Source organism: Diceros bicornis, chromosome 28 (assembly GCF_020826845.1).
Source record: "Diceros bicornis minor isolate mBicDic1 chromosome 28, mDicBic1.mat.cur, whole genome shotgun sequence".
Classification (NCBI taxonomy): domain Eukaryota; kingdom Metazoa; phylum Chordata; class Mammalia; order Perissodactyla; family Rhinocerotidae; genus Diceros; species Diceros bicornis.
Window position 1 is genome coordinate 32,309,295 of NC_080767.1, and position 24,871 is coordinate 32,334,165.

At 43.9% G+C, this 24,871-nt stretch overlaps 1 protein-coding gene across 4 annotated transcripts in view; it reads right to left on the reverse strand.

Annotated features, from left to right (window-relative positions):
• DENND1A (DENN domain containing 1A) overlaps nucleotides 1-24,871 on the reverse strand; it is a 502,861-nt gene that overhangs the window by 197,693 nt on the left and 280,297 nt on the right. For all 4 annotated transcript variants that reach the window (XM_058524001.1, XM_058524002.1, XM_058524003.1 and 1 more), the window contains 2 exons: nucleotides 24,442-24,487; nucleotides 849-950 (listed from right to left, as the gene is read on the reverse strand). In XM_058524001.1, coding sequence (XP_058379984.1) covers nucleotides 849-950; nucleotides 24,442-24,487 — 148 coding nt within the window. The remainder of the gene's footprint in view (nucleotides 1-848; nucleotides 951-24,441; nucleotides 24,488-24,871) is intronic.

The window sequence follows — 24,871 nt, forward strand, 5'->3', positions numbered from 1 at the left end:
TGGAGCGGCAGTGCCCACCTGCCATGACACAAACCCAGCCCCATCCCAGCATACATGGCCAGAACATCCACTCCTTTCAGTCTGGAAGCCAGAATAACTTCATAGATCTTCTAGCAGGCAGAACCATGGAAGTCAAACCAAAAACATCAAAACCATACTTCCCAGTGAACCTCAGTCCTCTTCATTTGTATGGACAATGGGGGGAGACTGGGTCTACTTCAAATGGCTGCCTATGAGGCAGCTCTGCAGCAACGTGAGGCAGGTGTGTGGTCAGATGTCAGCCTGGCAAATGTGGCAGCCAGTTGCTTTTGCTAACTAGAGCCCACATTCTGTCCAGACCTGAGGTAACAAAGAAAGATTTAGCGGACATGGAGCCACATTCAGAGCACTGGCAGAAGATACCCTGCTACGTGGGAAACGGCAGTGTTTGATGACGGTCCAGGAAAAAAATGTAAGTCTGAAGTGTCCCAAATTGCTTACACTGAAAGCCTTCCACCTATCTTCTGTGGGGTTACTCAGGGGAAGCTGTACTTTCTCTGGACATGGCGATGTGCTAGAGAGGCACGGCAAGACCCCTGGCTCCCACAGAAAGAGGAGCTGTTTAGATCCTGGGATCACCACACAGTCTTTCAGATGAAAGTTATGAGAACAAAACAAGGCTGAAAAAATGAACCACCTCCCAACTTTCTACACTGAGACAAAGGTTCCAGAGGGAGCAGAGAAACAAATGCAGTTCTTATGTCACAGGAAAACCGCAGCTGTCCCCCCTCCCATCCTCTCCCCAAAGTCACATTCATTTCCACCACATGAGCTCACAGGAATCAGAACCTCAAGAGCTCATTACCCACCACGTCATTTGGGAGGCTCTGGAGGTCGTCAAAGGGGGTTTCCAGGGTGTTGGTGTCCACGTTCAGGATCACGACATCATCCAGGGCCATGTTTCTGACTTTCTGCAGGGAAAAAAATCCAGAAGAGAAAATCATTGAAGCACCACGAGGACAGATATTTCCCCTGGCCTTCTCCGGGGAAGGGGAAGAAGGAAGAAAAGTGACCTTTGACAAAGGCTTACTCTGTGGCAGGCTCAATGCTAGGTGATGCACATTTGTTAGGCTGTTTAACTGTCATAAAAACTCTGCAAGCTCGTGCAGTCATCCCCAAGCCCCAAGAGTGGAAAGGGTTTCTCAGAGACTGAGTCAACATGCCCCAGGTCTCAGAGCTAGGAAGAGAGATCTTTATACCCCAACATTATTTTTTTCCTATACTTTACAATTAGAAAAACATATAGAAGCAGAGGTCTAAAGCTCTGGCCCCAGGAACTTTGATATACAGCTAGGCTCTTATGACACTCACATTCAATCCATTCCTCCTATTTGCTGAAGGCTACTTGCTCAGCTCTCTTTTGGATCTTTTCATTCTTGGGTATGGAATATGGTATATGGCCTAGTGATAACATGTTAACATTTCTCTTAAACATTAAGTAAGATGGTCACACTTTCAATTTGGTTCCATTATCCACAGAAATCCAGCTAGTGAATCGTGGCTCAGAGGCTCTGGCCACAGCCATTATTCTATTAGTATGGTAATAGAGTAAGGGAGACTTGTGCCTACTAGGTATTCATGTTTGGTGAGAGGAGGAAGGGAGAGAGGCACAATGTGGAGAAAAGAAGAGCCCACCAGGGGCCGGCCCCATGGCTTGGTGGTTGAGTGCGCGTGCTCTGCTACTGGCGGCCTGGGTTTGGGTCCCGGGCGCGAACCGAGGCACCACTTGTCCAGCCACGCTGAGGCGGCGTCCCACATACAGCAACTAGAGAGATGTGCAACTATGACATACAACTATCTACTGGGGCTTTGGGGAGAAAAGGGGAAAAGAAAAAAAAAAGAAGAAGAAGAGCCCACCATCTGGGAGCAACTCTCCATAGTCTATGGAAGTACAAGGTTGTATGTGACCTGAGTTTTTAATTTTTAATCACACGATTTACCGACTGCCAGAATCCATCCCCATTTTGTCCTGCCTTCCCGCCACTCTCAATCTCATTCAATCCTGTTACCCCATCATATACCAAAGCTCATTCCTCTAGAGTCTAGAACTTCAGAACTGTTGCCTTTATTTCATTTTGCCCTGGTTAAGTAGAAAAATCCTATAATTTGCTGTCCAAACTGGGACAGTCGTGGATGTGAAAAGGAGCAGATTATGACAGGGCAACAGGCATTAAATGGGACATATGGTGACCGTATATGTAAGGGAATGATTTTATTATTAGCTACCCTCTGAGCCACTGCATATGACTGTGTAGGTGTGCCCTGCCCAAGGATGCCAGGACAGTCAAGTCGGGGCTGAAATGTGCCCACTCATACGCCTGCTGAGTGCCATCAGTCAGAGGTGGGAGTGAGTGGTGAGAGGGAGGAGATGCCTTTTCCTAATTCACCCAGGAACACTGTATAGGCTAGTAATGGAGCTGGACATCCCGATGGCTGCTAAAGCCTAAGTTTGCTAATGCCCTGGAAATGGACAATTACAATGTACTAGAAGCCTACTAGTGTTTGCTCTATGCTTTACTTACTTTATCACATTTAATTCTTATCACACTCTGCAAAGCGCACATTAGTACCCTCATTTTATGTAACCTGAGGAAAATGAGGTTCAGAGAGGTGAGGTAAGGGGCAGAGGTAACATAGCACCCGCCGCCTCCACAGCCCATGCTCTTTGCACTGCGCCATCAGCCTCCTCATCAGCAGACACCCTCAGTGAGCCTGACCTCTGCACAGTCCTTGTCACTCTGAGCTCCAGGACCCCTTTGCCTGCCTGCTTCCCTGGCTGGGGTGTGGGCTCCATCAGAGGTCCCTCTACTTGGCTCACTACTGTGTAATAACCAGCACTCAACAAAATGACTGGCCCTTGGTAAGTGCTCATTAATACTGGTTGATGTTTGCTCTCTCAAATCCCAGCCTCTAGCACAGAACTTGGTACCTAAGTAAACATTTCGAGATTCTTCCCAGCAGGAGAGTAGAGCCATGCTGGTCAGAATCCTTCTAGGGCTGAAGAAACACTCCCAAGCTGAATCCTGGAACCCTTCCACTTAAAAAGACCAGACCCCTCAAACTCCTTCTGCTATTGGCTTCTCCAGGCCACCGGGGGCTAGTCCACAAACCTATCAATCAATTCGTGAACATTTCCTAAGTGCGTACTATGGGCTGAAAGCCACAGAGGAGGGACTAAATACCTCCTTAGAACTTTATTCTCCTCTCCAAACCCCAACACACATTAACTGACTGCCTTATTTAAAAAACCTATCAGCAAACAGTATTGATAATAATACAGATCACCAGTGTTTTACGCACTCTTTTTACAAAGCACAATCCTCTTTTTACAGATGAGAACATTAAGACTCATGGTGAATTGTCCAGAGCTCCTTAACCGCCTCATTTTTCAATCCAACAGGTTAAATACTTAGCAGTGTGCTCACAGGAAGTTACAAAAATAGCCTCAACAACAATCTTTTTCACTTATATCACACTTCAGAGCTTACACAGCAATTTCACACAGATTCTTTCATTTTCAACAGTGTAACTGGAGGTGAGGTGTCACCATTCCCATTTCAGAGATGAGAAACTGAGGCTCAGAGAGGTGAAGTGGCTTGTCCAAGGTTATGTGGATACCAATTGGCTTCTTAATCTGTGAGAAGATAATTGTGACTGTCCTCCTTACCTCACCGCCCCCTGGGCTGCTGTGAGGATTAGAGGTAATATGTGCACAGTGCTGGGCATACAGTAGGACTTATAAGTAGTAGCTATTATTATTACTTTTACAACACACACAGCAGCCACGGCCAGTCTGAAAGCTGTAGTGGCAATGGCCTATGGGCAAAAATCATCCGGCCCCTTCTTGGTAACTGCTGGGCTCTCACTTCAAAGGCTGAGACACCAAAAATGATATTGGAGACGAGGCCACGAGGCGCTCCACAACCCCAGGACTCCAGGCCTCGAGGACTGAGCTGAGGGCTGCTGCACCCCAGAATCGTCTATTTTGCCTCATCTGACCCTCCAAACACAAGGGGGCAGGGTGCCCAGCCATTGGAGAGAGGCCTCAGAGGCTGAAAGGCCCAGGGAGTGGGATGTTGATTCTGGACCAGAATCGGGAGTTGTTTCTGTGTGCCCAGTGGGGCCCCAGCAGCACAGACCAGCCCTTGTGGGCTCTCCACGGCTGGGCTGGAACAGGCTTTTGATTTCTTCCCACTCCTGGCTGGAGGACTTGCTGGTTAAGCTGTGTGGAGTGTTTACTTTTTCAACAATGGAAGCAGGCTGAAGAAGAGGAAAAAACCCGGCCCTTTTTCCTGACTTAGCAGGCCAGGGTCCCCTTAGTAACCCAAACGCCTGAGCACCAGGCTCCAGGCAGGAGCTGGGTCGCACAGTTTCCTCTTATAGGACAATGCTGCCCTCCCGGTGGCAAGGCCTCTTCCAAAGGGGCTGGCGTAGACTCAAGGGCCTTCCTGAAGCTCAGTGTTCCCAAGGAAAGAATTGAGGGCCAGCTTGGCCGGATGGTGCCTTATCCCTGAAAGGCTCAAGGAAACAAGGGCAATGAAGAAAGGCAAAAAAAACAAAAAACAAAAACGAAAACCCACAAAAAAACCCCTCAAACTGGGGGTGGTGGTGGGAAGTGCTGGTGGAGAAGAAAGCTGGACCATTACTGGGTGCCAGCTCATTTAACTGTAACCATGCAATGAAGGAGATACTGGTATCTCCAGGGGAAGGATGAGGAAATGAGGCTCAGAGATGTCAAATAAACTGCCCCAAATCACACAGCTAGTGAGTGGCAGAGCTGACTTTTGAACCCAGCCTAACTTGAAAGCCTAACCCTTTCTGAAGATGTCCCAAATCCAATGGCTCAGACTTCAGAACAAGCATGTGTGTGGTGCACACAGTTATATGACGGCTCTCAGGGCCTGCTGTCTCTTACACAAAATACGACTTGCTTTTTGTATCATAGAAATTACATAGGCTTCCTGTAAAAAAAAAATGGGAAAGACAGAAAAATTCAAAGAAGAAAATTACAGTTACCTGAATCCCTCCATTTGGAGATAACATTTTGGTATATTTTCTTCCATATCCCTTTGCCTCAATCCCTACTTTTTTTTTTTTTTTTAAAGATTTTATTTATTTTATTTTTTCCCCCCAAAGCCCCAGTGGATAGTTGTATGTCGTAGCTGCACATCCTTCTAGTTGCTGTATGTGGGACTCGGCCTCAGGATGAACGGAGAAGTGGTGCCTCGATGAGCACCCGGGATCCGAACCCGGGCCACCAGCATCGCAGCGCGCGCACTTAACCACCAAGCCACAGGGCCGGCCCTCAATCCCTACTTTTTAAAACACAGTTGAAACAATTCTTAATGTTTCTTTCTGATTTTCTCATTTACTACAACATAAGTAATGCCCCACTTCATTAACAGCTTTGTAAAGACCATTACTAATTGCTAAAAAATGTTCCACTTCATGGAAACCAACCCAACCAAACCCCTTTTGTTGCCTGTTATTTCCAGCTTTTAAGAAATTATTATATACACTATTTTCATGAAATCTATAGGCAAAAAGCTTTGTGCTTTAGGATGGATTCCTAGAAGTGGAATTTACTTTCCACTTCTTAAAAAGTGTCCCTCTCAAATTCGACTTCGAGAGAGATTATCTTTACTTCCAATTATTTTAAAGTCATTTTATCCACAGCTTGTGTTTCCTACTCTAAGTGAAGAAAAATCAGCAAAGACATGAGCAGATGTCAAAATAGTCCTCCAAAAATCCTACCCAATTAAAACGCTTACTAGTACCGCAGCACACCGAGACAGCTCTCCGGTAGCTTGTCCCACCAACACATTCCCTCTCTTTTTAGTTACAACATATGCCAAAGCTCCTGCCAGCTGCAAACCCTCCCCCAACCAGACTCTATAGGCTTTTTCTCAGAATGAAAAAAAAAAAATACTGACATGCACACCGGCTTTCCAAATGGCATTTCTTGCACAGAGAAACACACAAAAATGGCATCTTCCCATAAATATTGTTAATCAAAAATGTCTTTCCCTTTATGCTTTGTCACAGACAGACTTGGCCTGACCCCTGCCTTTAAGGACACGAAAGAGAAACATCATAGTATGGGAGGCGGTCAGGGGCAGCCTCCCTCGGAACTGCCGCTGACCATGTGGACTGCCTTGGGCAATTCACTCAACCTCCTAAATCCTCCAGGTTTTCATCTCTAAAATGGGGATCACGAGAGTACCCGCCTCATAGAGTCTTGTGAGGATTAGATAAGGGAATGTATATAAAGGAGTCAGCATGATTCCCAGGACGTCCATAATAGGCATTCAACAAACAAGTGGCTCTCTTGCCTGTCTGTCCCCTCTCCTTCGATGGTTCCTGAGAAGGCAGCCGAGGCTGGCTAACCTCACTCCCCAAGGGCCTGGGGTAGCAGGAAGCACACCTTTCCTCATGCTCCCCTATGGCATATTCCCACAACCAGAATACGAAGTCAATCTAGAGTTATTTATACAGGGACTGGATTCCTCTCCTGGTCTGTGGGCTTCCTGGGATCACGAGACAGATCTCGTTCTGTACCCTCAGCTCCTAATCCAATATTTGGCCCATAGCAGGCAATTCCTAAATGAATGGAGGAATAAATGAGAGGCAGTAGAGCCTATAGGTGAAGAGCATAGGATCCGGAAGCCAGTGTGAGTTCTAATCCAGCTCCACCACTCACCAGCTGTGTAAACTTCGGCATTTCACTTAATCTCTCTGTGCCTCAGTTTCCTCCTCTATAAACTGGGGATGACAACAGTGCCTACCTCTCGCTTGTTCTAAGGATTAAATAGGTTAACATTTTTAAAGTACTTAGAGTGTTGCCTGGCACACGAGCAACTCAAGATAAGCATTTGTTAAATAAAATGAATGATCTTTTGAGGGTGACAGGAATACTCTCTATCTTTATTGTGGTGGTGCTGGTCTCATGAACGTACAAAACTGTCAAAATGCACTGGGTCGTACACTTTAAATGGATGGTTTGTTGCGCATAAATTACACCCCATTGAAGTTGTAAACACATTAGTACTATGTCCAGAGCACAGAATAAAATCACAATAGGCCATGAAAAATAACAATGCATGAGTGATGGCGAAAGAATGCCCCACAACAAGGTAATGTTTCCTTGGGCCGTCACCCAATGCACATTCTGATTTGCAGCTGAGTTTGGCTCCCTGCCTCCTTCCTTTTTTGTCTAGCCTAGAATTTTTTTTTCAACTTTGTTTTCGACTCCTGCCCTCTTAGGGTAAACACAAAAATAAAATGCTCCTAGAGATTCTGATACACTTCCCTACACGAAAGTGGAGTCCATTTGAGAATCACTTTACCTTTGGTGTATCTCCTCTAGCCAAGATTTTATTGAGCCTTACTTTCTACAGCTGGTTGTATGAAAACAATGGGTTTTCCCCTCTAAAATATAAAATAACAGCTATACCTGTCAAATGGCACCAGTCCCCCACACGATGGGCGTGACCCTGCCTGTCCAAGGGAGAGGATTGGGCAGCTAGCGACAAAAGGTAGGACTTAGAACCAGGTCATAAAATGAAGAGCACGAGTTTGCACTGGCTGCATAACGCAGGGGATCTGAGGAGCGGTCAGGAGCATGTGGTGCTCCCCTGGCTAAGGAAGCAGGGCTGGACATGGAGGAAAGAAGCTGGTCCTGGACCTTGAGGAGCAGGGGCCCAGCTCGCCCTCCGCCTCCTCAGCTGAGCACTGGGCTCCCTATCTAGGGTGGAGATTGTGGGCATCTGTGAGGTGGCATGCATGGGGTAAATGACCCAGCACGCAGTGAATCTTTTGATGTCCTTCCACCAGGACAATCGTCAGGGAGAGCTGTGTCTTATTTGTCTCTGAATCTCCAGTGCCCAGTACAGTGCCTGACACAGGACACATGCTCATTAATTGGAGAATGAATGAAATACTGTGGCTGGGTCCATTCTACTGGGAGGCAGGGCTGGCAGCAGATGTCAATGTAAGCCCAAACAGACAACGTAAACCCCAGGTAAGCAAACTGGAGTCTGCTCAAGGAAGCATGATGGCAATAACAATATGATGGCGATGATAACAATCATGTAAAATTGGCATGATTAATTAGTGTAGAATTAATTCACAGTTGACACAGACAGTAAGATAGGTGTTAACATGGTGGTTAAGACCATGGCTTCTAGAACGAAACAGCCAGATTCGAGCCTTGCCTCTGCCACTGTATAACCTTTGGCAAGTTCTTTCCTTCTGAGCCTCAGTTTTCTTACACATAAAATGGGGATACTACTACCTACAGCCCAGGTGTGTTGTAAGGATTAGGTGAGATACTATGTGTAAGGAATTTAACACAGTCCCTGACTGCAGCAAGTGAGCAATAAATGGGGGCCTATGAAAAGTGAGTTTCTATCCCTACAATTTGAAAGTTAGAGTTCCAAGACTGTAAGGATTTAAACAACTGATTTTCAAACCATAGGTAGAAGCTAATAAAACTCCACTATTATGATTTTGTGCTATTAAAATTTAAACTACCACCGACCTATTTTCCTGGCTATGTCAGGAATATGAGCACATTCTCTGGAGCCAGACTGCCTGAGCCAGAATCCCAACTCTGCCAGTAACAACTGTGCTTCCTTGGGCAAACACTTTAACTGCCCTGTGCTTCAGTTTCCTCATCTGTATAATGAGATTAAAATGGTACCGACACTCAGGATAATGGTTACCCTTGGGTTGGAGGGAAAATGACTACAAAGGGGGAACAAGAGGAGCTTTGCGGGGGAGGGGGCCAGTAACATTTTGTTTCTCGATTGGGTGGTTGTTACGTGGGTGTCCTGCCTTATAAAATCTCATCCTGCTGTATACTCAGGATGAGTACACTTTTCCCTATAAATCTCATACTTCAATAAAATGTGTACAAAAAGTAAATAATACGGACTTCACCAGATGGTTATGGTGACTAAATGAGTTAATATATGTATAGTATTTAGGATAGTGTCTGGTATATAATAAGCACTGGGTATTGACTATTATTATGAAAACAATATAGCAATAATTCTATTGATAAAAGGATTAAATCTAAAATATGTTTCAATGTCAGAAAATTTGTTTGCAAAGGTAGACACCTCCAGGACACACGTGGCTTCTTCAGTCTGTCCTGTCCCGTGTCCAGTGGGGAACAGAGCAGCAACATTACTGGGCGCCTTCTGGGAGACCTCTGCGTCCCGAGTCAGCCTGGTTTGGAAGAGGAGCAGGACTGAGGAGGAGGAGCATAAGTTGGATGGGCTGGGCTTTGGATTTCACCTTCTTCAATTCCTCCTCACAGGACCCAGGGCAGGTTATTTAAACCTAGTTGAATCTCATTTTCTTCATTTATAAAATGGGGCTATAACTATAACCACTTGCTACACAGGGTTGTGAGAAGATTAAGTAAAAAGAAAAAAACCAGAAATATTTATTTTGCACCTATGTGGCCACGTTCCCATCTGCCCAGAGTGCTGGCCTTGAACTCAGGCAGCTCTTCTCCCTGCCAGGGAGATGCCCAGAGGCCTGTAAGCACAGTCCCCTCTCCTATGACCAAGCAAGCACCTCTCTGCCTGTAAGCACAGTCCCCTCTCCTATGACCAAGGCAGCACCTCTCTGACCAGCAGCTGGCCCACCAAGCAAAGGGGACCGGTCCTGATTGACTTCCTGCAGACACTGCTTCAAGAGGACGCAGCGTCCTCTTATCAGAACATTGTCACACCCACCAAATGCTTTGCTTTGGCTCAAAGTCCAGTGTTGTCCCTGGGAGAAAGGCAAAGCCGATATGCCTTCCGACATTATAGTCTATGTCTCCCTTAAGTATGACTTCTCAGAAGCACTGTTTTTTTTTTAATTTTGAAAGGTAGAGAATATGGTTAAAACTAAACCAAAAATTACATCTTAATAGTTTGTTAATCCAAACTTTATCCTAAATAGGCTTCATGTAGTTCCTCTTAGGCAGACTATACTCCTGGATATGTGATGCACCGAGCCACAGCTAACCTTACAGGGGGCCTGTACGGGCCAGGAATTGTGTTCCCCGCTCTCCATCCATCATCCACCGACTCTCACAACAACAAAATGATAGCTACTATCTGGTGTGTTCCTCCCATGGCCCAAGCCTTTACATGCACCCCTTGATTACTGTAATCCTCATGACACCCCTGTGGAGAGACAAGGAAATGGAGAGTCAGACAGGTAAAATAACTTGTCCAAAGTCCTGTGGCTTAGAAACAGGGGAGCTAAACACTGAATGCAGTTGAACACCAACACCCAACTTATCTTATTAATTTCGCTGACACATTGTTTCGCTCAACAAACCTATTGAGCAACTGTAATTTAATAGATGTTTGTTAGGCACATACCAGAAGAATCAAGCCCTTAAGCAGATTGATGGTTGGCCTAGACTTTATCAAAATTCCCAGGGGAGAGCGTTTCTTACAGACTATCGTACCCATTTGACAGATGAGGAAACTGAGGCTAAACTGAGATTAAATAGTTTGCCCATGTTCTTACAATTGGTGTTTGTCAGAGAAAGGATTTGAATCTGGGTTCCCGCACCAATGTTCTTTCCACTATACAGCACATATAAAAAAACGTGCTCAAATGCATGCGCATATATATGAGCACGCAACAAAGAACAGCATGGGGAGCTGGTGGCCTCCTAGGAGGAAAGGAAAGAGAAATAAGAGGGAAAGTGTAAAGGACAGGAAGAAGAAAGGCCAATATTCAGGTATTCTAAACTCTATTCTCTCCTGAAATCTCAGATACACACAGAGGGAAGAGTGACATTTTCCTTCCCTTCCTCAGGACCCAAAGGTCACCGAGCTGCCAAGCAGTTGATAAACGTAGTGGCTTTTCTTTGGAGCCACTGATTTGCTCCTTCCTGCTCCACAAAATTAAAAATCTAAGCCTGACAGTTCAGAGGACCCCTGAAAACACTGCTGGAATCTCCTGGCGTGCTTTAAACAGAAACAGAAGCTTGACAGGGGAGGAAGTGGTGTAAGCACGTCACAGGTCAGGCCAAATCCACTCCTCACAAGGTAATAAGCACTGACTCTCATGAACAAATCCAGAGATTTTCAACCCAGGTCAGCCAAGGGACTATTTCTCCAATGGGCTCTTTCTCCTTTTCTGACCATCCACCCATCGACATTCATTCGTTCACCCACTCATTCACTCATTTGGTCAATAGGGCATCAGTCAGTCATTCATGTCAACTCTATGCTAGGTCTTAAAGAGAGATGGCTAAACACACTCTCTAAACTCAAGGGGGTCTGGCCATTTGTGGGAGAGCATGGATAGGGAGCAGTGGGGCAGACTAGAACAAAGAAACCTGAGAACAGGCACCATAAATATGTAGTAGATAGAAAGACCTCACTCTGATGAAACATCTCCATTCACACTGAGCTTGTCTGATTCACTCCCCTGGATAGCCCTGCGCCAGGGTCAGAAAGTCCTAGGTTGGTGTCCCAGCACTCTCACTTCCTAGCGAGGCAACACACTTCGCCTCCTTTAGCATCAGTTTTCTTCTCTCTGAGCTGGGGGCCATGATCCTCATCTTTGAGATTGCTGAGAAGATTAAAGGAGACACTGCATGTGTAGAGGGCCAGAGATAAGGCGGAAGCTCATTCAGTGCCAGCCGGCCTCCCTCAAAGAGCTTGGTTCCTGGCGGCTCACTCTACAAGTCCACCCAACACAGCACCACCATCCAGCCTGGCCTCCTCTCTGCCCTCCGGAATGGAGGGATGAGCCCATGGGCATCTCTGACTCTGCTGGTGTTTTCCCTCAAACTGAAGTACCCTCCCCACCACTGGAGACTCAGTTTCCTCATGTGTAAAAAGAGAACAAGGAAGGTGCCAACACCTTTCACCACTGTTGCAAAGCACAAACGAGAGATGAGGTGGCAGAGCACTTGGTGAGACGTGAAGACAGCCCAGACATAGATCACCATGATTATCTCCATCCCGCAAGACACCTGCTCTTCTGTAAGACCTTCCTCACTACTTCTGCTCCCACAGCAAGTTGCCTTCTCTGGTCCTAAGCCAAACACAGTGGGCGACATATACTTGGGCCCTCAATTAAAACTTGTTTAATGATGTTTCTGATTGTTCTATATCAACCTGTCACTTTTCCCTTAAAATAACTGTTTTAATCTTACTATTTTCACATCAATAACACGATTGTCATCTATAAAGTATTGCAGAGTTTTTAAATACTGTATTTTAAAATATATTATTTTAGCTGATCCTCAGAGCAACCTCATGGAATAGGCATTACTATTCCCATTCTACAGAAAAGAAAACTGAAGCTCTTGCCCCGGGTCCCAGAGTAATAAGAGAGCTAGGATTTGAGCTTGGGATTGCTGGACCCCAAAGCCTGGTTCCCTTCTCCTCTCTGTGTAGTCCTCTCTACTTTCCTGGCTTAGCAAATACTGAGGACAATGAGCAGGTCACATATTTCATTTGTAACCTCCATGGATAGACTTATCAGAGGCTAGATACATAATAGCAAACAGACCCTAAAAGCAGTACACACTAAAAACACTTCACACAACAAAATAACTGGGTTTGAATTCTGGTCTGCTGATTATTAGCTGTGTGACTTTGGACAAGTTACTCAACCTCTCTGTGCCCAAATTTCATCATCCATAAAACAGGGTCACCACTGCTGGAGCACAGACTTGTTGTGAAAATTAAATAATGTGTGTAACACATCTGGCAGTATTTCAAAAACAGTATCCATCCCATTTGAAAGAATGAAACTTCAATTTAAGAGTTTCACTGGAGGTATAAGGGGATGTTGATTCCCTAGTCCCAAAATGGTTGGGGTTACTCTCTCATAAAACAGGGCCTCCTTCCTCCCACACAATTGCCACTTGCCATCATTCATTCATCACTAAGCACAGCAAACCTGGACTCCCATCTCCACCTGCCTTTTATTTGAAATGTCAATTTTTAAAGAGTGGAGAGGTTGGAAACCCAATTTAACAAGCATGCTGAAACATTGTTTATTGCCCCCATAAACATGGCTTAGTGAGAATTACGGACTTAATCAGAGTGAACTTATCTCCTGGCGAAAAGGAACACTTTAAATTTCAGAAATGGCACCTTCACTGTGAAAATCTCTTAACTTTTCAAACAAACTACGGGGGGTCTTAAACATATGGGCAGTAAAGGGGCAGCCATTACTGTGATTTTTCTTGCCCAAGAGCCCAGGAGCCCTAAAGGTCCACAACAAGTCTAAGATGTAGAAAAAATATTTGGAAAATCATATTCAGGAGACATGTCTCCAAAAACGCCCAAAAGGTCTGCCAAGTGGGAAGTAATGTCTGTACAGTTGCTTTGGGCTGCCCAGCAGAGAGGGCCCCGGAGTCATTAGAACAGGGCTTACTGAATAAGCAGCAGCACTGAGAAAGCTCACCTCTCCGCCTGTGTGTACGATTAAGCATTTAGCAATGGGTAATATTTTGGTGACCTGCTTTTCAGAAGAGAGTTGCCACGTAAATCCCAAAGGCTGAGTGATGGTTTGCGTGATTTTTTTTTTTTCTTTTTAAAAAAGACATTTCCAAAGGATGAGGTCCTGTGATCCCCAATTTCCCAACTTGAGGCTTCATTAGGGCTGCTCTGATCATTCCAGGAAAGGTTTTCATAAAGATGCCCCATTTTGCAGAGAATGTATCAGCCTGGCTGCCAGAGGCAGGAAAAGCAACAGATATAAAATTTTATTATTTCAATGCCCTAGAAGCAGCCAGGAGGACTTAATGAAATCGCCAAGATTTACAATCTGAAATTGCTATTTCACAGACAGATATGGTTAAGGGAGCTGTGCCCTCTGACCTTTCAACCCTTTGATCCTCACACAGCAGGTGGCCTGGAGCCCCCTCCTGGGCATCTTCCCTCTCTTCCGACACTGCTGAACCTTGATGTGCAGTAAGCCTGACCCTACACAGGTGACTCTCACGGTGCTTATCACCAGCAGCTGCTGCTAATGGAGTGGCCGAATTCACTTGACTTCAAGGTTCTAACTCTGAGATGGGGGAAGAGGAATCTGCTGTGCAGTGTCCAAGCAGTGCTAAAATGCTGCTCAATAATTCAGCTCCAAGTCCAGTTGTTTGGCAATGCTTAACGATGTTATTAGCAAAAACTGTCCCAGAAATGGAACTCTGGTCTCCTGCGATCTATACTTTGAGTTAGAAAAAAATCACCTTTTAAAAATAAATCACAAATCTCAAAAAAAAAAAAAAAAAAAAAAAAAATCAACCCCGAAGTCCCAAATGCATCTCTCAGAACTTCCCTAAAACCATGTGCAGCAAATTTATACCAATGAAAATCAAAACAATTTTTGGAAACCTAAAATTGACTGTTTTCAGTTCCATGAAATTTCATTTAAAAAACCCCATATGCCAAAATGTCCAAATTCTCTTATTTTTAAAAATTGGGATGACTTCCAAAATCATAGCTATCTTTTTCTTCCCTTTTTTTTCTTCTAAAGCTAAGGATGGGTAATGTGCATATGTACTTATCAAGCTTCATAATTTAACCCATTCGGTCAGTACAAAATATTTGCAATAGAATGTTGAAGAGGCAGGATATAAATTTATTACTACTGGATCTTTCAAAACAATTGACTCCTAGGTGCCAAGCTTTAACAGATATTATATTTGGTTAGGGACGTGTCCAGGAGTCTAGGCAACCCCAGTCTGCAGTTTTTAGTTTTCGATAAATATTTGGGTTTATGGAGGGAAGGATTTTAGGCAGGACACATAAACCACTCTGTGGGATGTTGATAACTTCCAACCACGAATGAAAACTTTATTGCCACTGTTGACCATACTTAGGAAAAGCCCTGAGCCCATGCCTTTGTTTCTAAACGAACATAGCATGTGGCCCCACTCTTTACCTGCAAAGGCCTGAGTTTTCGTCATTAATGTCTGAACCCAATGGGCAAAGAAAAAAACCACTCCTTTTGTAGCCTAAATGGCATATATCTTAAATATTCACTTTCAATTCACTTTGAAATCAGCTGAAAATCAGACAATAGGTAAAGAGAGGTTTATAGGCTCCAATTTTAGTCACACTTCTCTGTGGACGTTTGAGTTTAGCACAGAAAGCAGCGCATGAAGAAATCAATTTAGCAGGAGAAAGAAAGTATGGTTACTATATCACAGTTTGACCAGTTTGTACAAAATTGTTGTTATCTTCTTCAGAGATGCATACTGGAAATACTTTATTAATAATAATATCCACCATTGAGTCAGGGCCTACCGATGTGCATGGAACTTGAGCCATATTATTTCTAATTGTTATCACTTTAAGGCAGGTGTCCCCATTTTGAGATGGAGATATTAAGGCACACATGAACAGAAACTCAGTGACTTGCCCAGGTTACAGAGAGACAAAGGGTGGAGTTGGGATTCAAACTCAGGCTGACTGCCTGCCCCCAAAGCCCATGGTCCATTCACACTTTTCCCAACAAAAACAAACAAAACAAAACAACAACATGCAATAATTTGTGCAGAAAATGCCGGATTTCAGCTTGCTTACACATTGCTGTGGTCCATTAAAGCCTTTCCAAATCAATTATTTTAGGTCATTAGAGGAAGTTTAATTTGGTTGATAAACACCCCTACTGGGGTGACCTCACATATCAACAACAAATGCCTGATGGTCACAAACCCGTACCATGGGTCTGCTGAGCATGGTGTTAAACAAAACCACATGCGCTCAGATTCCAAGAGGGATTTGACTAGGCCAAGGGTACCGCTCTTCAATCACCACGCTGCTGGTCTCTGAGCTCCCACAACGGTCCCGCCCCTAATCACTTGCAAGGAGTTTATGAAGAGAAGTCACCAATCCCATGTGGCTGTGTTCAGTTAAAAGTGCCTTCAAGCTAATGTCAATTTAGAAGAAGTCACTCACTAAAAAATACAAAACGAGGCTGAAAAAGAGGGCAGAGTCAATCTTAGGTAGATGTCTTTTAGCTTGTTTTAAAGAAAATTTACCAGTTCAACACACACATAATACTGATAATCACTTCCATTTATTTGGCACCTACCATGTGTCAGGTACCAATTTTCTCATTTACTCCTCATTAAAAACTCCTATGAAGTGAGGAATCTACCCATTTTACAAGTGGCTCAAAAAGGCACCTTAACACCCCCATCTGCAGAACAGGAGCACCTCCCTCAAAGGGTAACAATTAGGAATTCTATGGCTCAAGTGCTATGTACATTGGTAGACCCTCATTCAATGGTCGATATGATTATTAAGTATTGCCAGTAGGCACCTCCTAAGAGGATAACATGACAGTAGTTCTGTACAGAGTGGTCAAACTGTGTGATGTAGTGACCATACCATTTTCGCCTCTGCTAAACTGATTTCTCCTTTAAACAAAAGAGCTTGTTTAAAGTCACCTAGTAGTGGCAGAGCTAGAATTTGAATCCCGGTCCACACAACTCTAGAGCCCAAGAGTTCTTTCCCTCTGCTAGACAGCCTCTTGCATGCTGCTCCTTTCCTTAATCTGACAGGAATTTGATTAGTTCACGCTTCTCTTAGTAACAATTTATAAACTTTAAGTTTCCTTTGAAGTCAGTTGTAACGTCGCTAAATGGAACTTAGATATAACGACTGCCTAAGTGATGATAGAAAAATTGGAAAACAAAAGCATCAATGATGGTTTCACATTTTCTACTGGGATTCTCCCTCATAAATTACTCAGTTTTTCTAAGCTATAACAGAGGGTTATCTCATCCCACAAGAGAACGTTTCAGCCACAACAAATTAGACTGAAAATGTACTGACTGCAAGAGATACTTAAATCAGCCAGAAGTACTTGTGCTCTTTGATTATATCAATTACTAGTAGAGCTTTAACTGGTTTTATATTAACTAATCCCAACACTAGGATAAGTGGCATTTAAGAATCACACTCATTTTAAAAGCAGATGCCACTGCAAAAGGAGAGAGCTTCCAGGGGAAATCCATCAGGCGAAACCCAGGACCTTCTTCAGGTCCTAAGTTGAACAGAACTGCTGAGTTTTCGCTCTGGATGCCCTGGACATGACAGAGACTCACACGCAATGATTCTGCATGATAACAAACAGCATGCTAAGGAAAGTCCAGCAAAACCAAGCTACTGTCCAATTACTTTTTATATAATAAAGCAAGTGACAGGGTTTCATTGATCTAAACTTTGCCTCTTGTTTTTATACTACTAATTACGAAGAATAATGTGTGGTACAGTATTTTTAAAAAGCTCTTCACATCCATTATACCAGTTAACTCGCACAGCTCTTTGAGATGGAGAATATAATCTTAATTTTACTGATGAGAGAACGGAGCTCTGGAGAAGCTAAGTAACCCAGGCCCAGCCACAGTGTGCTCAGAACTTCTCTCTGGCAGAATAGGGGGCTGCCAGGCACAAACCCTCCTTCCCCCTCACTGCAATCCTCAGTGTGTCACACGGAGGCCTCCCTGAGAAGGAAAAGCTCAGGGAAAGGTGAGGCCCTCTGCCCATTTTGGGGCGAGGCTGGGCCAAATCCACACAGCCTGATGGGAGGGTGCAGAGAGCAGAGCTCTGGGTCTGACAAACCCTCTGGAGCTGAGGGACTGGATGCAAATTATTTTACGTCTCTGAGCCCCAGCTTTCCCATTTGCAAATATGCATTATCTCCTACTTGGCAGAGAGATTCTGAGAAATGCTCAGAAGTGAACACAGGTAAAGCGCCTGTTTGGCATTGAGTGTTTGGCATTGAGCAAGGACTCAGAAGATGTCAGTTTCCTCCCAACCCTCTCCCTTTCTTGCTAAAGCTCTCCCCACGAATCTGTGGCTGAAACTACCAGGTGCAATTTTTCATGCAAATATCCCTTTCTTACAAAGCAGCACTATGATTACTTAGCACTAACAGATAAATCTCACATGTGATTTCTCGATTCTTGTGAGGATACACACACACAAGTCACCACATATACCTGCACATAATTATGGCTCAGAGTACGCATCACTTGCAGCATTAACAAACGTGAACTACATCTCACCACTAGACAGTGGAGTCCTGTGAAGAAGCAAAATGGTACAATGGTAAACAAGAAACATTCTTCTTCACCCACTATGAAACTGTTTAAAAATAAATATCTAAAAAAACGAACAAAGGATTAAAGGCTTTCTATGCCGGGGGAAAAATGAAAAGAAAAAACTAGTTAAAATGGTGCCAACTCATTAGACAGAAATTCAGGTTCTTTGAGATGCAAAGGGGAAAAAAAAAAAACGTTACTTTTCTTGTCTGTAAATAAGTAAATCCTGTTATTTTGTGTAAAAGCCCCATAGTTAAACCAGGAGCCCTGCTGCAGACACAGACAAATGTTGCCTCCGGAGCCCAGAGACCAAGAGGTCCTTTGAGTTGGCACCTGCACGCTGTCCCCGGAGCGGTGGCTCAGCGCTGTTCCAAGAACTTGGTGCATCTGCAAAATCAGGCCTCTGGGAGCCCCAGCTAAGCCTTCCTAGATAAGGATGGTGAGAGAGAGGGAGGAACGCTCTGAGCAGCCTGTCTCCCCGCGCACCCATCATATGCCTCTTGAAATTGCACTTGTGAGGAGGTAGCTAGGGGCCTGCAAACTTGGTACCTGGGTCCTACTACCCCTGTTCCTACTGGCTGGAACTACCACTTACTATATAATCTAAATTTATATCCTCAAATTGGGCTGTAGAAAGATTATCTAATTTATAAAAAGTACTTGGAAATAGAGAGGAAAAGACAAAAATCTAGTAAAAGTGGTGCTTAAAACCCTGAAGAAAGCCATCACTACAAACACCTCTGCCACAGCTTGGTAGCAAGGGAACCATTCGGCAGCTTGGGTTTGGGACGCTAACACATCTGAATTTTATATATATGGTTGTGGCGTGTAACTTACTTAAGAATTACCTTGATCTTTACAAATATCAATTTACTTTATTAACATGGTTAGGCAGTTTCCAAGCATTTTATATGGAAGGACTGCGTTTCTAAAGGCCCAGAAGGAGAAGGCCTGACAAGGTCCCTCCCCTATTTACACCCTTCAATGGCTCTCCATTGCCCTATAAAGTTCAAACTCTTTAACATGGCTTACAAGGCCCTGGATGGCCTGGCCCTTGCCTGCCTGCCTCAGCTCTCCCCTTTCTTTAGCTCTATGCTCCTATGCGACACTGAACTACTCATACTTTCTGGAAAACTTCACGGTCTACATTTGAAGTCTTTGTAGATACTGTTCCCTGTTCCTCTGCTTGAATTCTTATTTGTCTCTTAGGTTTTAGTTTAGGTATTCCCTTCCTCTGAGAAGCATAGCCTCAAGGCTAGGTTTGGTGTCTTCACTACCAGAGCCTACGGCATCTGAAATTCACTGCAATTACTTTCTCCTTGTCTGTCTCTGCTCTAAACAAAACTCTGTAAAGGGGAGGAATAGGTCACATTCACCATTTTATACAGAACTCCTAGTACAATGCAGTGCCTGGTACACAGAAGGCTCTTAAAACATTACTGTAGAAGGGGATGTACACTGCATACCTACCCCACGCCAGACACTGGGATATGCTGGACATATACAAGACTCACTTATATCTTGACCACAATCCTAAGAGATGAGTACTAACCGCTCTTACAGATGAAGAAAGTAAGGTACAGAGAGACAAAGCATCAGGCCTGGACTTACCACAGCAGGGAAGCGGTGGAGCAGGGGATTGGAAGTGCATTCATCAAATTCCACAAAAGTGCCAGTCCCATCCCCGATACAGTGCCTCTAGCACTGCAAACCAAGAGAAAATGGGGCTAAGACAAAACAATTTTGTTGAAACTCGCTTTCCCTAGGGAAGGAGGGTGATGACCCTTGGAACCTGAGTCCCTAAAACATGCTTTCAAAGCGGTCAGCTAACAATGTAAATAGCTTCAAGGCCACTGAGGAAATGACAACAGCAATGGTTGCTGACCTCTGTTGAGCTCTTTTTGTGCCAGGCACTGTGCTAGGCACCTGATAAGCATTATCTCACTGGATCCCCCAACAATTCTATAAAGGAGGTGAGAAAACAGAGGCTCAGGGGTCAGTTACCTCGCCTGAGATCACGTAAGCAGGAAGTAAGGGAGCCAGAATGCAGAGCCCACATTCTAACCACTACACTGCAGTGCCTCTGTGTAGAGGCAGAGCTTCATTTACAGGCTAACCTGAGCCTCTGTCTGGAACTGTGTCAGTGCTGTCACCTTTCCTTCCTCCTTCCTGACCATTCCCCACCAGGAATGATATAAACTACCTTCCGCAAACATCCCAGTGTCACTCTGAGTCCTGTACACAAAGCGCTGTTTGTGACGCTTGGAAAAGAAGGTCTTCATTTAGCAAATAAGAGAAGCACCATCTACCAGACATGACCTGGGACCTGCTACCAGACATGGCACTGAAGAGAGGCTGCAGAAACGTCTCCTGAACTAAACTGAGGTCGAGAGAATAAAAGGAAACAGTCACTGTGTAATCTGGCCACGTTTTGGTATTTCCTAGCTGCCAGCTAACATGATCATTCTCTCCAAGAAGAAAGTAGGTCTATGCCAATATCCTTGGCTATCTGCTAACTTACCACTAGACTCAAATTAATGTTTGCTTAAATGAGAGACAGAATATAAAAAGGCAGGAGGAGGGATAAGAATGATGATGAGTAAACTTGTCACTTTAGGAGGCAGGCAGACTCTTTAAGGTGACCAGGTTACCATTTAACAAGTAGCAAGGGCACCCTGTAAGAGCATGAAGACTAGAATTAGGTCTTTCCCCAAAATAACCTTTTTTCAAATGAGAACACTAGGTTATAATTTATATTTCTTTTTGTGTAACAAATTGGAGTGTCACAAAAATGGTTAAAAAGTCTTCCTATGGTAGCTTTTTCTAAACTTTTATGAACATCTGCCACATTCATTTGAAGTTTAAAAAATTCTGGCACATATGCAAAGGCATAATAAGGTGCCTATAGCTTTCAAGAAAAAATAACAAGACAGTCAAAAATAAGCCTTTTGCTGAGTTGCCAGTAAGAAAACTAGTGTGTGAGAGGAGATGGGCCTTCCTGAGCTCCTTCCTTAAAGAGCTTTCCTTTGGGCCCAGGTACGAGCTCCTCCCCAAGCATTCTAGTCCATAGTTCCTAGAAATACTCTCAAGGGAAGCATCTCTCCCATCTGAAGAGTATAATAGAACCAGACAAACCCAATCAAAAAGCATGACTAGAGCACTCCGAGTCTGAGCTGAAATCCATGGGAGGAGACTAGGAGTCTAAATTTCAAGATTTGATAGTTCACTACTGCCCAATACTCCCAGGAAATGCTACTTTGTTTGGAAAGTGTCTTAGCTGGCGTCAAGAGTGGGGTGACTGCTACTTTTGTTTTTTGTTTTTTAGTGCTGACCACACAGGAGTTCAGCACGGCAAGCCCCTCCCCAACTGAGTCAATCAACAGGGCTAAGATTTATCTCGGCCAGTGCTTCCCAAACATTCTCACTTAAAGCCCTTCAAAGGCTGAGCAGAGTGGACTTGCCCCATTCACCTAAGTGCAAAACTCTGTGTCAAGTTTTAACTTCAAAATTTATGCATATTTTACATTGCATGTTTTACTAACCAAAGGCCTTATTTTCAACTACTTACAATTATATAAAAAGTAAAAAAAAATTACTCCATCTTTAAGTAAAATTATGGTGCTGGGCTTCCTGAAAACAGTGATGCCTACCAGAGGGCTCTAAATGTGTCCTGAATTCCAGCCTTCCAAGTGTTCCTCAGTCCTTCTTTTCAGAAGGCACCTGCTTGGCGCCCTGCTAGGTGCTGAGGACACCACAGTGAATGAAGCATAGTCCTTGTTCCCAAAGAACTCACGCCCCAAGGGATGATGGAGAGGGACAGGGAAGCAAACAGCTATCATCCAGAGCAAGAGGTACAGTAAGTGAAAGGTGACGACAAAAATGGGAGGACTTCTTGGAAGAGCTGGAGAAGGGCAGGGCTCAGCCATGCAGAGGAGCAGGAATGTGGGTATGTGTGGGGATCAGCGAGAGCACTGGCTAACAGCGGACAGTGAGAGGACGGAGGCTTGACAGCAGTGGAGAGACTGAGCAGAACTCGGGGCAATGCAGAGGAAGACTGGAAGGCCGGCTACTGAAGGTAGAGTGAGCCGGTAGGAGGTAACCCCCTAAATGCTGGGACTATGGACTGAATTTTATATTCATCTGCATACCTCCAGGATCTAGCAAAACATTTGGAACATAAGAGACCTTCATTTTGCTGATCAAATGCATGAATAAGGCTTTGCAGGAATCCAAGAAAGCAAAGAAAAATGTCAAAGAAGGCAGTGAGGAAGCAACAGGGCGAGAGACATATCAGAGACGTGGTGACTATTTAGAGAGGAAGACCGAGGAAGAGGAGCACTCAGCCATGCTCAGTGTGTCCCACGTTGGTGCCCGTACAGGCACTGGTGCCACTCACAGGGACCGGGAGTGGAGCAGCTCGGTGTGCGTGTGTGCGCGTGTGTGTAGATAATTGTTTGGGGATGACTGCGTTTGCAACATCTGTAGTACATCTAGGTGAAGTTCAATTGGCACTTGAAACACTGGAGTTCAGAGAGAGGCATGCCAGTGTTAGAATCACAGCTGAGTCACGGACACTGCCTTGGTAGCTGAAGCAAAAAGCCTTCAACAAGATGACTAGAGGGCATGTGGAGAAGAAAAGCAAGCCAAGACTAGAAACTTGGACAATGCCGAAGGTAAAGGGACATAAAAAGGAGTCTGAAAAAGCCCATGTTGGAATAATCTGGAAGGCAGGAAAGAGCTGTGGACTCCAATAGAACAAATGGTCTTTAGATTATAATGTTTCAAACTCAATAACAATTGGCACTAAAGGTCTATTAGAAAGTATTCAATTTTAATTTTTCATACAGGAACTTTGATACACTTCCAAATTTGACAAACAAAGGTAAAACACAGAAGAAATCTCTTCAATCTGATCTGAATACACCATCCAAGATAGTCCATAAACTGTGTACTGTATGTGCTCAGGGCTGGGTGATGACAAGGAGGAACTGTTAACAGAATGTAGGAGCCACATGGCCGTCCTGTCAAATTAGAAATTTGAGCAGATTTCTGTGGTCTATTTTGATCAAGATTCTCAATGTCAAACAAACAGGTTTTTCGATAACCAACTTGTTTCATTTTTGTAAGCACAATAGCACAGCGTGCAACAGTTAGTGAAGAAGCAGGTGGTCCTCGTCGACGTGAAATGAAGGGAACAGAAGAAGAGAAGTAGCACTTCCTTTAAGACATGCAAAGCATCATCACAGACGGACATGGCTGTAGATTTTCCCTCTGAGAGCTTATCTCCTGCGCAAAACAGGCAAGCCCCCCACCTCCCACCCCATTTTGCTCTGGTACAAATTTAAGCTCTCTCCTGAGGAGGAAAAATCTCGGGGTTCATGTCTACAAATCAATGGCACTTACAAAAGCACATAAAAATCCTTTATAAGAACTGCTATCTAATTGGTACAGCCATGCAGAAAGCAATCTGGCATCAGATTCATAGCTTTGACCAAGCATTTCTACTTTAGGGGTTCTATGCTAAAGAAATAAGTCAAAATGCAGATAAAGCCTTATGCATAAAGATGTTCACTGAAATGCTATTTATAATAGTGAAAAATTATAAACAACATAAGTGTCCAACAATAATAGAAAAAATGGTTAAGTTGTGGTATATCCAAACAGTGGAATGACAGGTAGCATATTAAAAATTATTATTACTGAGTGAATAAAAACGTGTAGAAATCCCCATGCCATATTATTAAGTGACATATAAAAACATAAAATTATATATATAACATATCAATTACATACATTTATACAAATTGTGTAGCCACAGAATAAAGACAAAGAGAAAGAATAATAAAATGCTAAGAGAGGTTAAATTCAGAATAACAGTATTGTGGATAATTTTAATTTTCTTCTTTACACTTCTACATACTTTTTACACCATATTTTCTACAAGGAAAAATGTAATATTATTAGAGTGATTTAGAATAAAAATCATTTTGAAAAGCAAATCATTTCCCTTCCCTCATTCAAATCTTTGAAGAACTCTTTCCTCCTGCCCCTTCAAACTTCACGCCCTCACCCATGAAAACTGACAATCTCACGCAAAGTGGAAAAATGCTGGAAATAAGAGCCCAGTGGAAAGAGTCTAAGTGGAATGCTCAGCTCTGTGCACCCGGGAGGGACTGCACGTGAGGTGAGCATGCTACACATGCTCCCATGTGTAGAGCTGTGAATCCAGAGACCGTCTCTTTTCCACTACCACGGAGCAAAACAAAACCACAAGTAGAGAGATCTAGGGAGGAAAGGAGCCAACTTACCTCCAATAAACTTAAATGGATTCCTATGAGGTAGGGCATGGGAGCGCTGTGAAGAGAAACAGAGACACACAGCTGCTTTAATGTCTGTTGCTTCTGACAGAAAATTACAGATGGTTCACTATTTGGACAAAAACTGTTTTAATAAACGTATGCACAGTTACATTTCCTTTCACAACAAAAATCCTAATACGACATTTTGTTCCCAAGCCTAGAAATTTCAGCAGAATTTCAAAGCGCAGGCAGCACTGGAAGCGGCACCGGTGGCAGGAAGAGCATCAGTCTTGGCGTTAGTCCCTAAATAGCAGCTATGAAACTGCACAGCCTCAGGTGCCTTATCTTTAAAATGGGGTCTAGGAAGAGACCTGGCAGGGTGCTATCAGAATGAGAGAAAATATCCATTGAGTGATTAGTGCAGTTACTGGTACAAGTG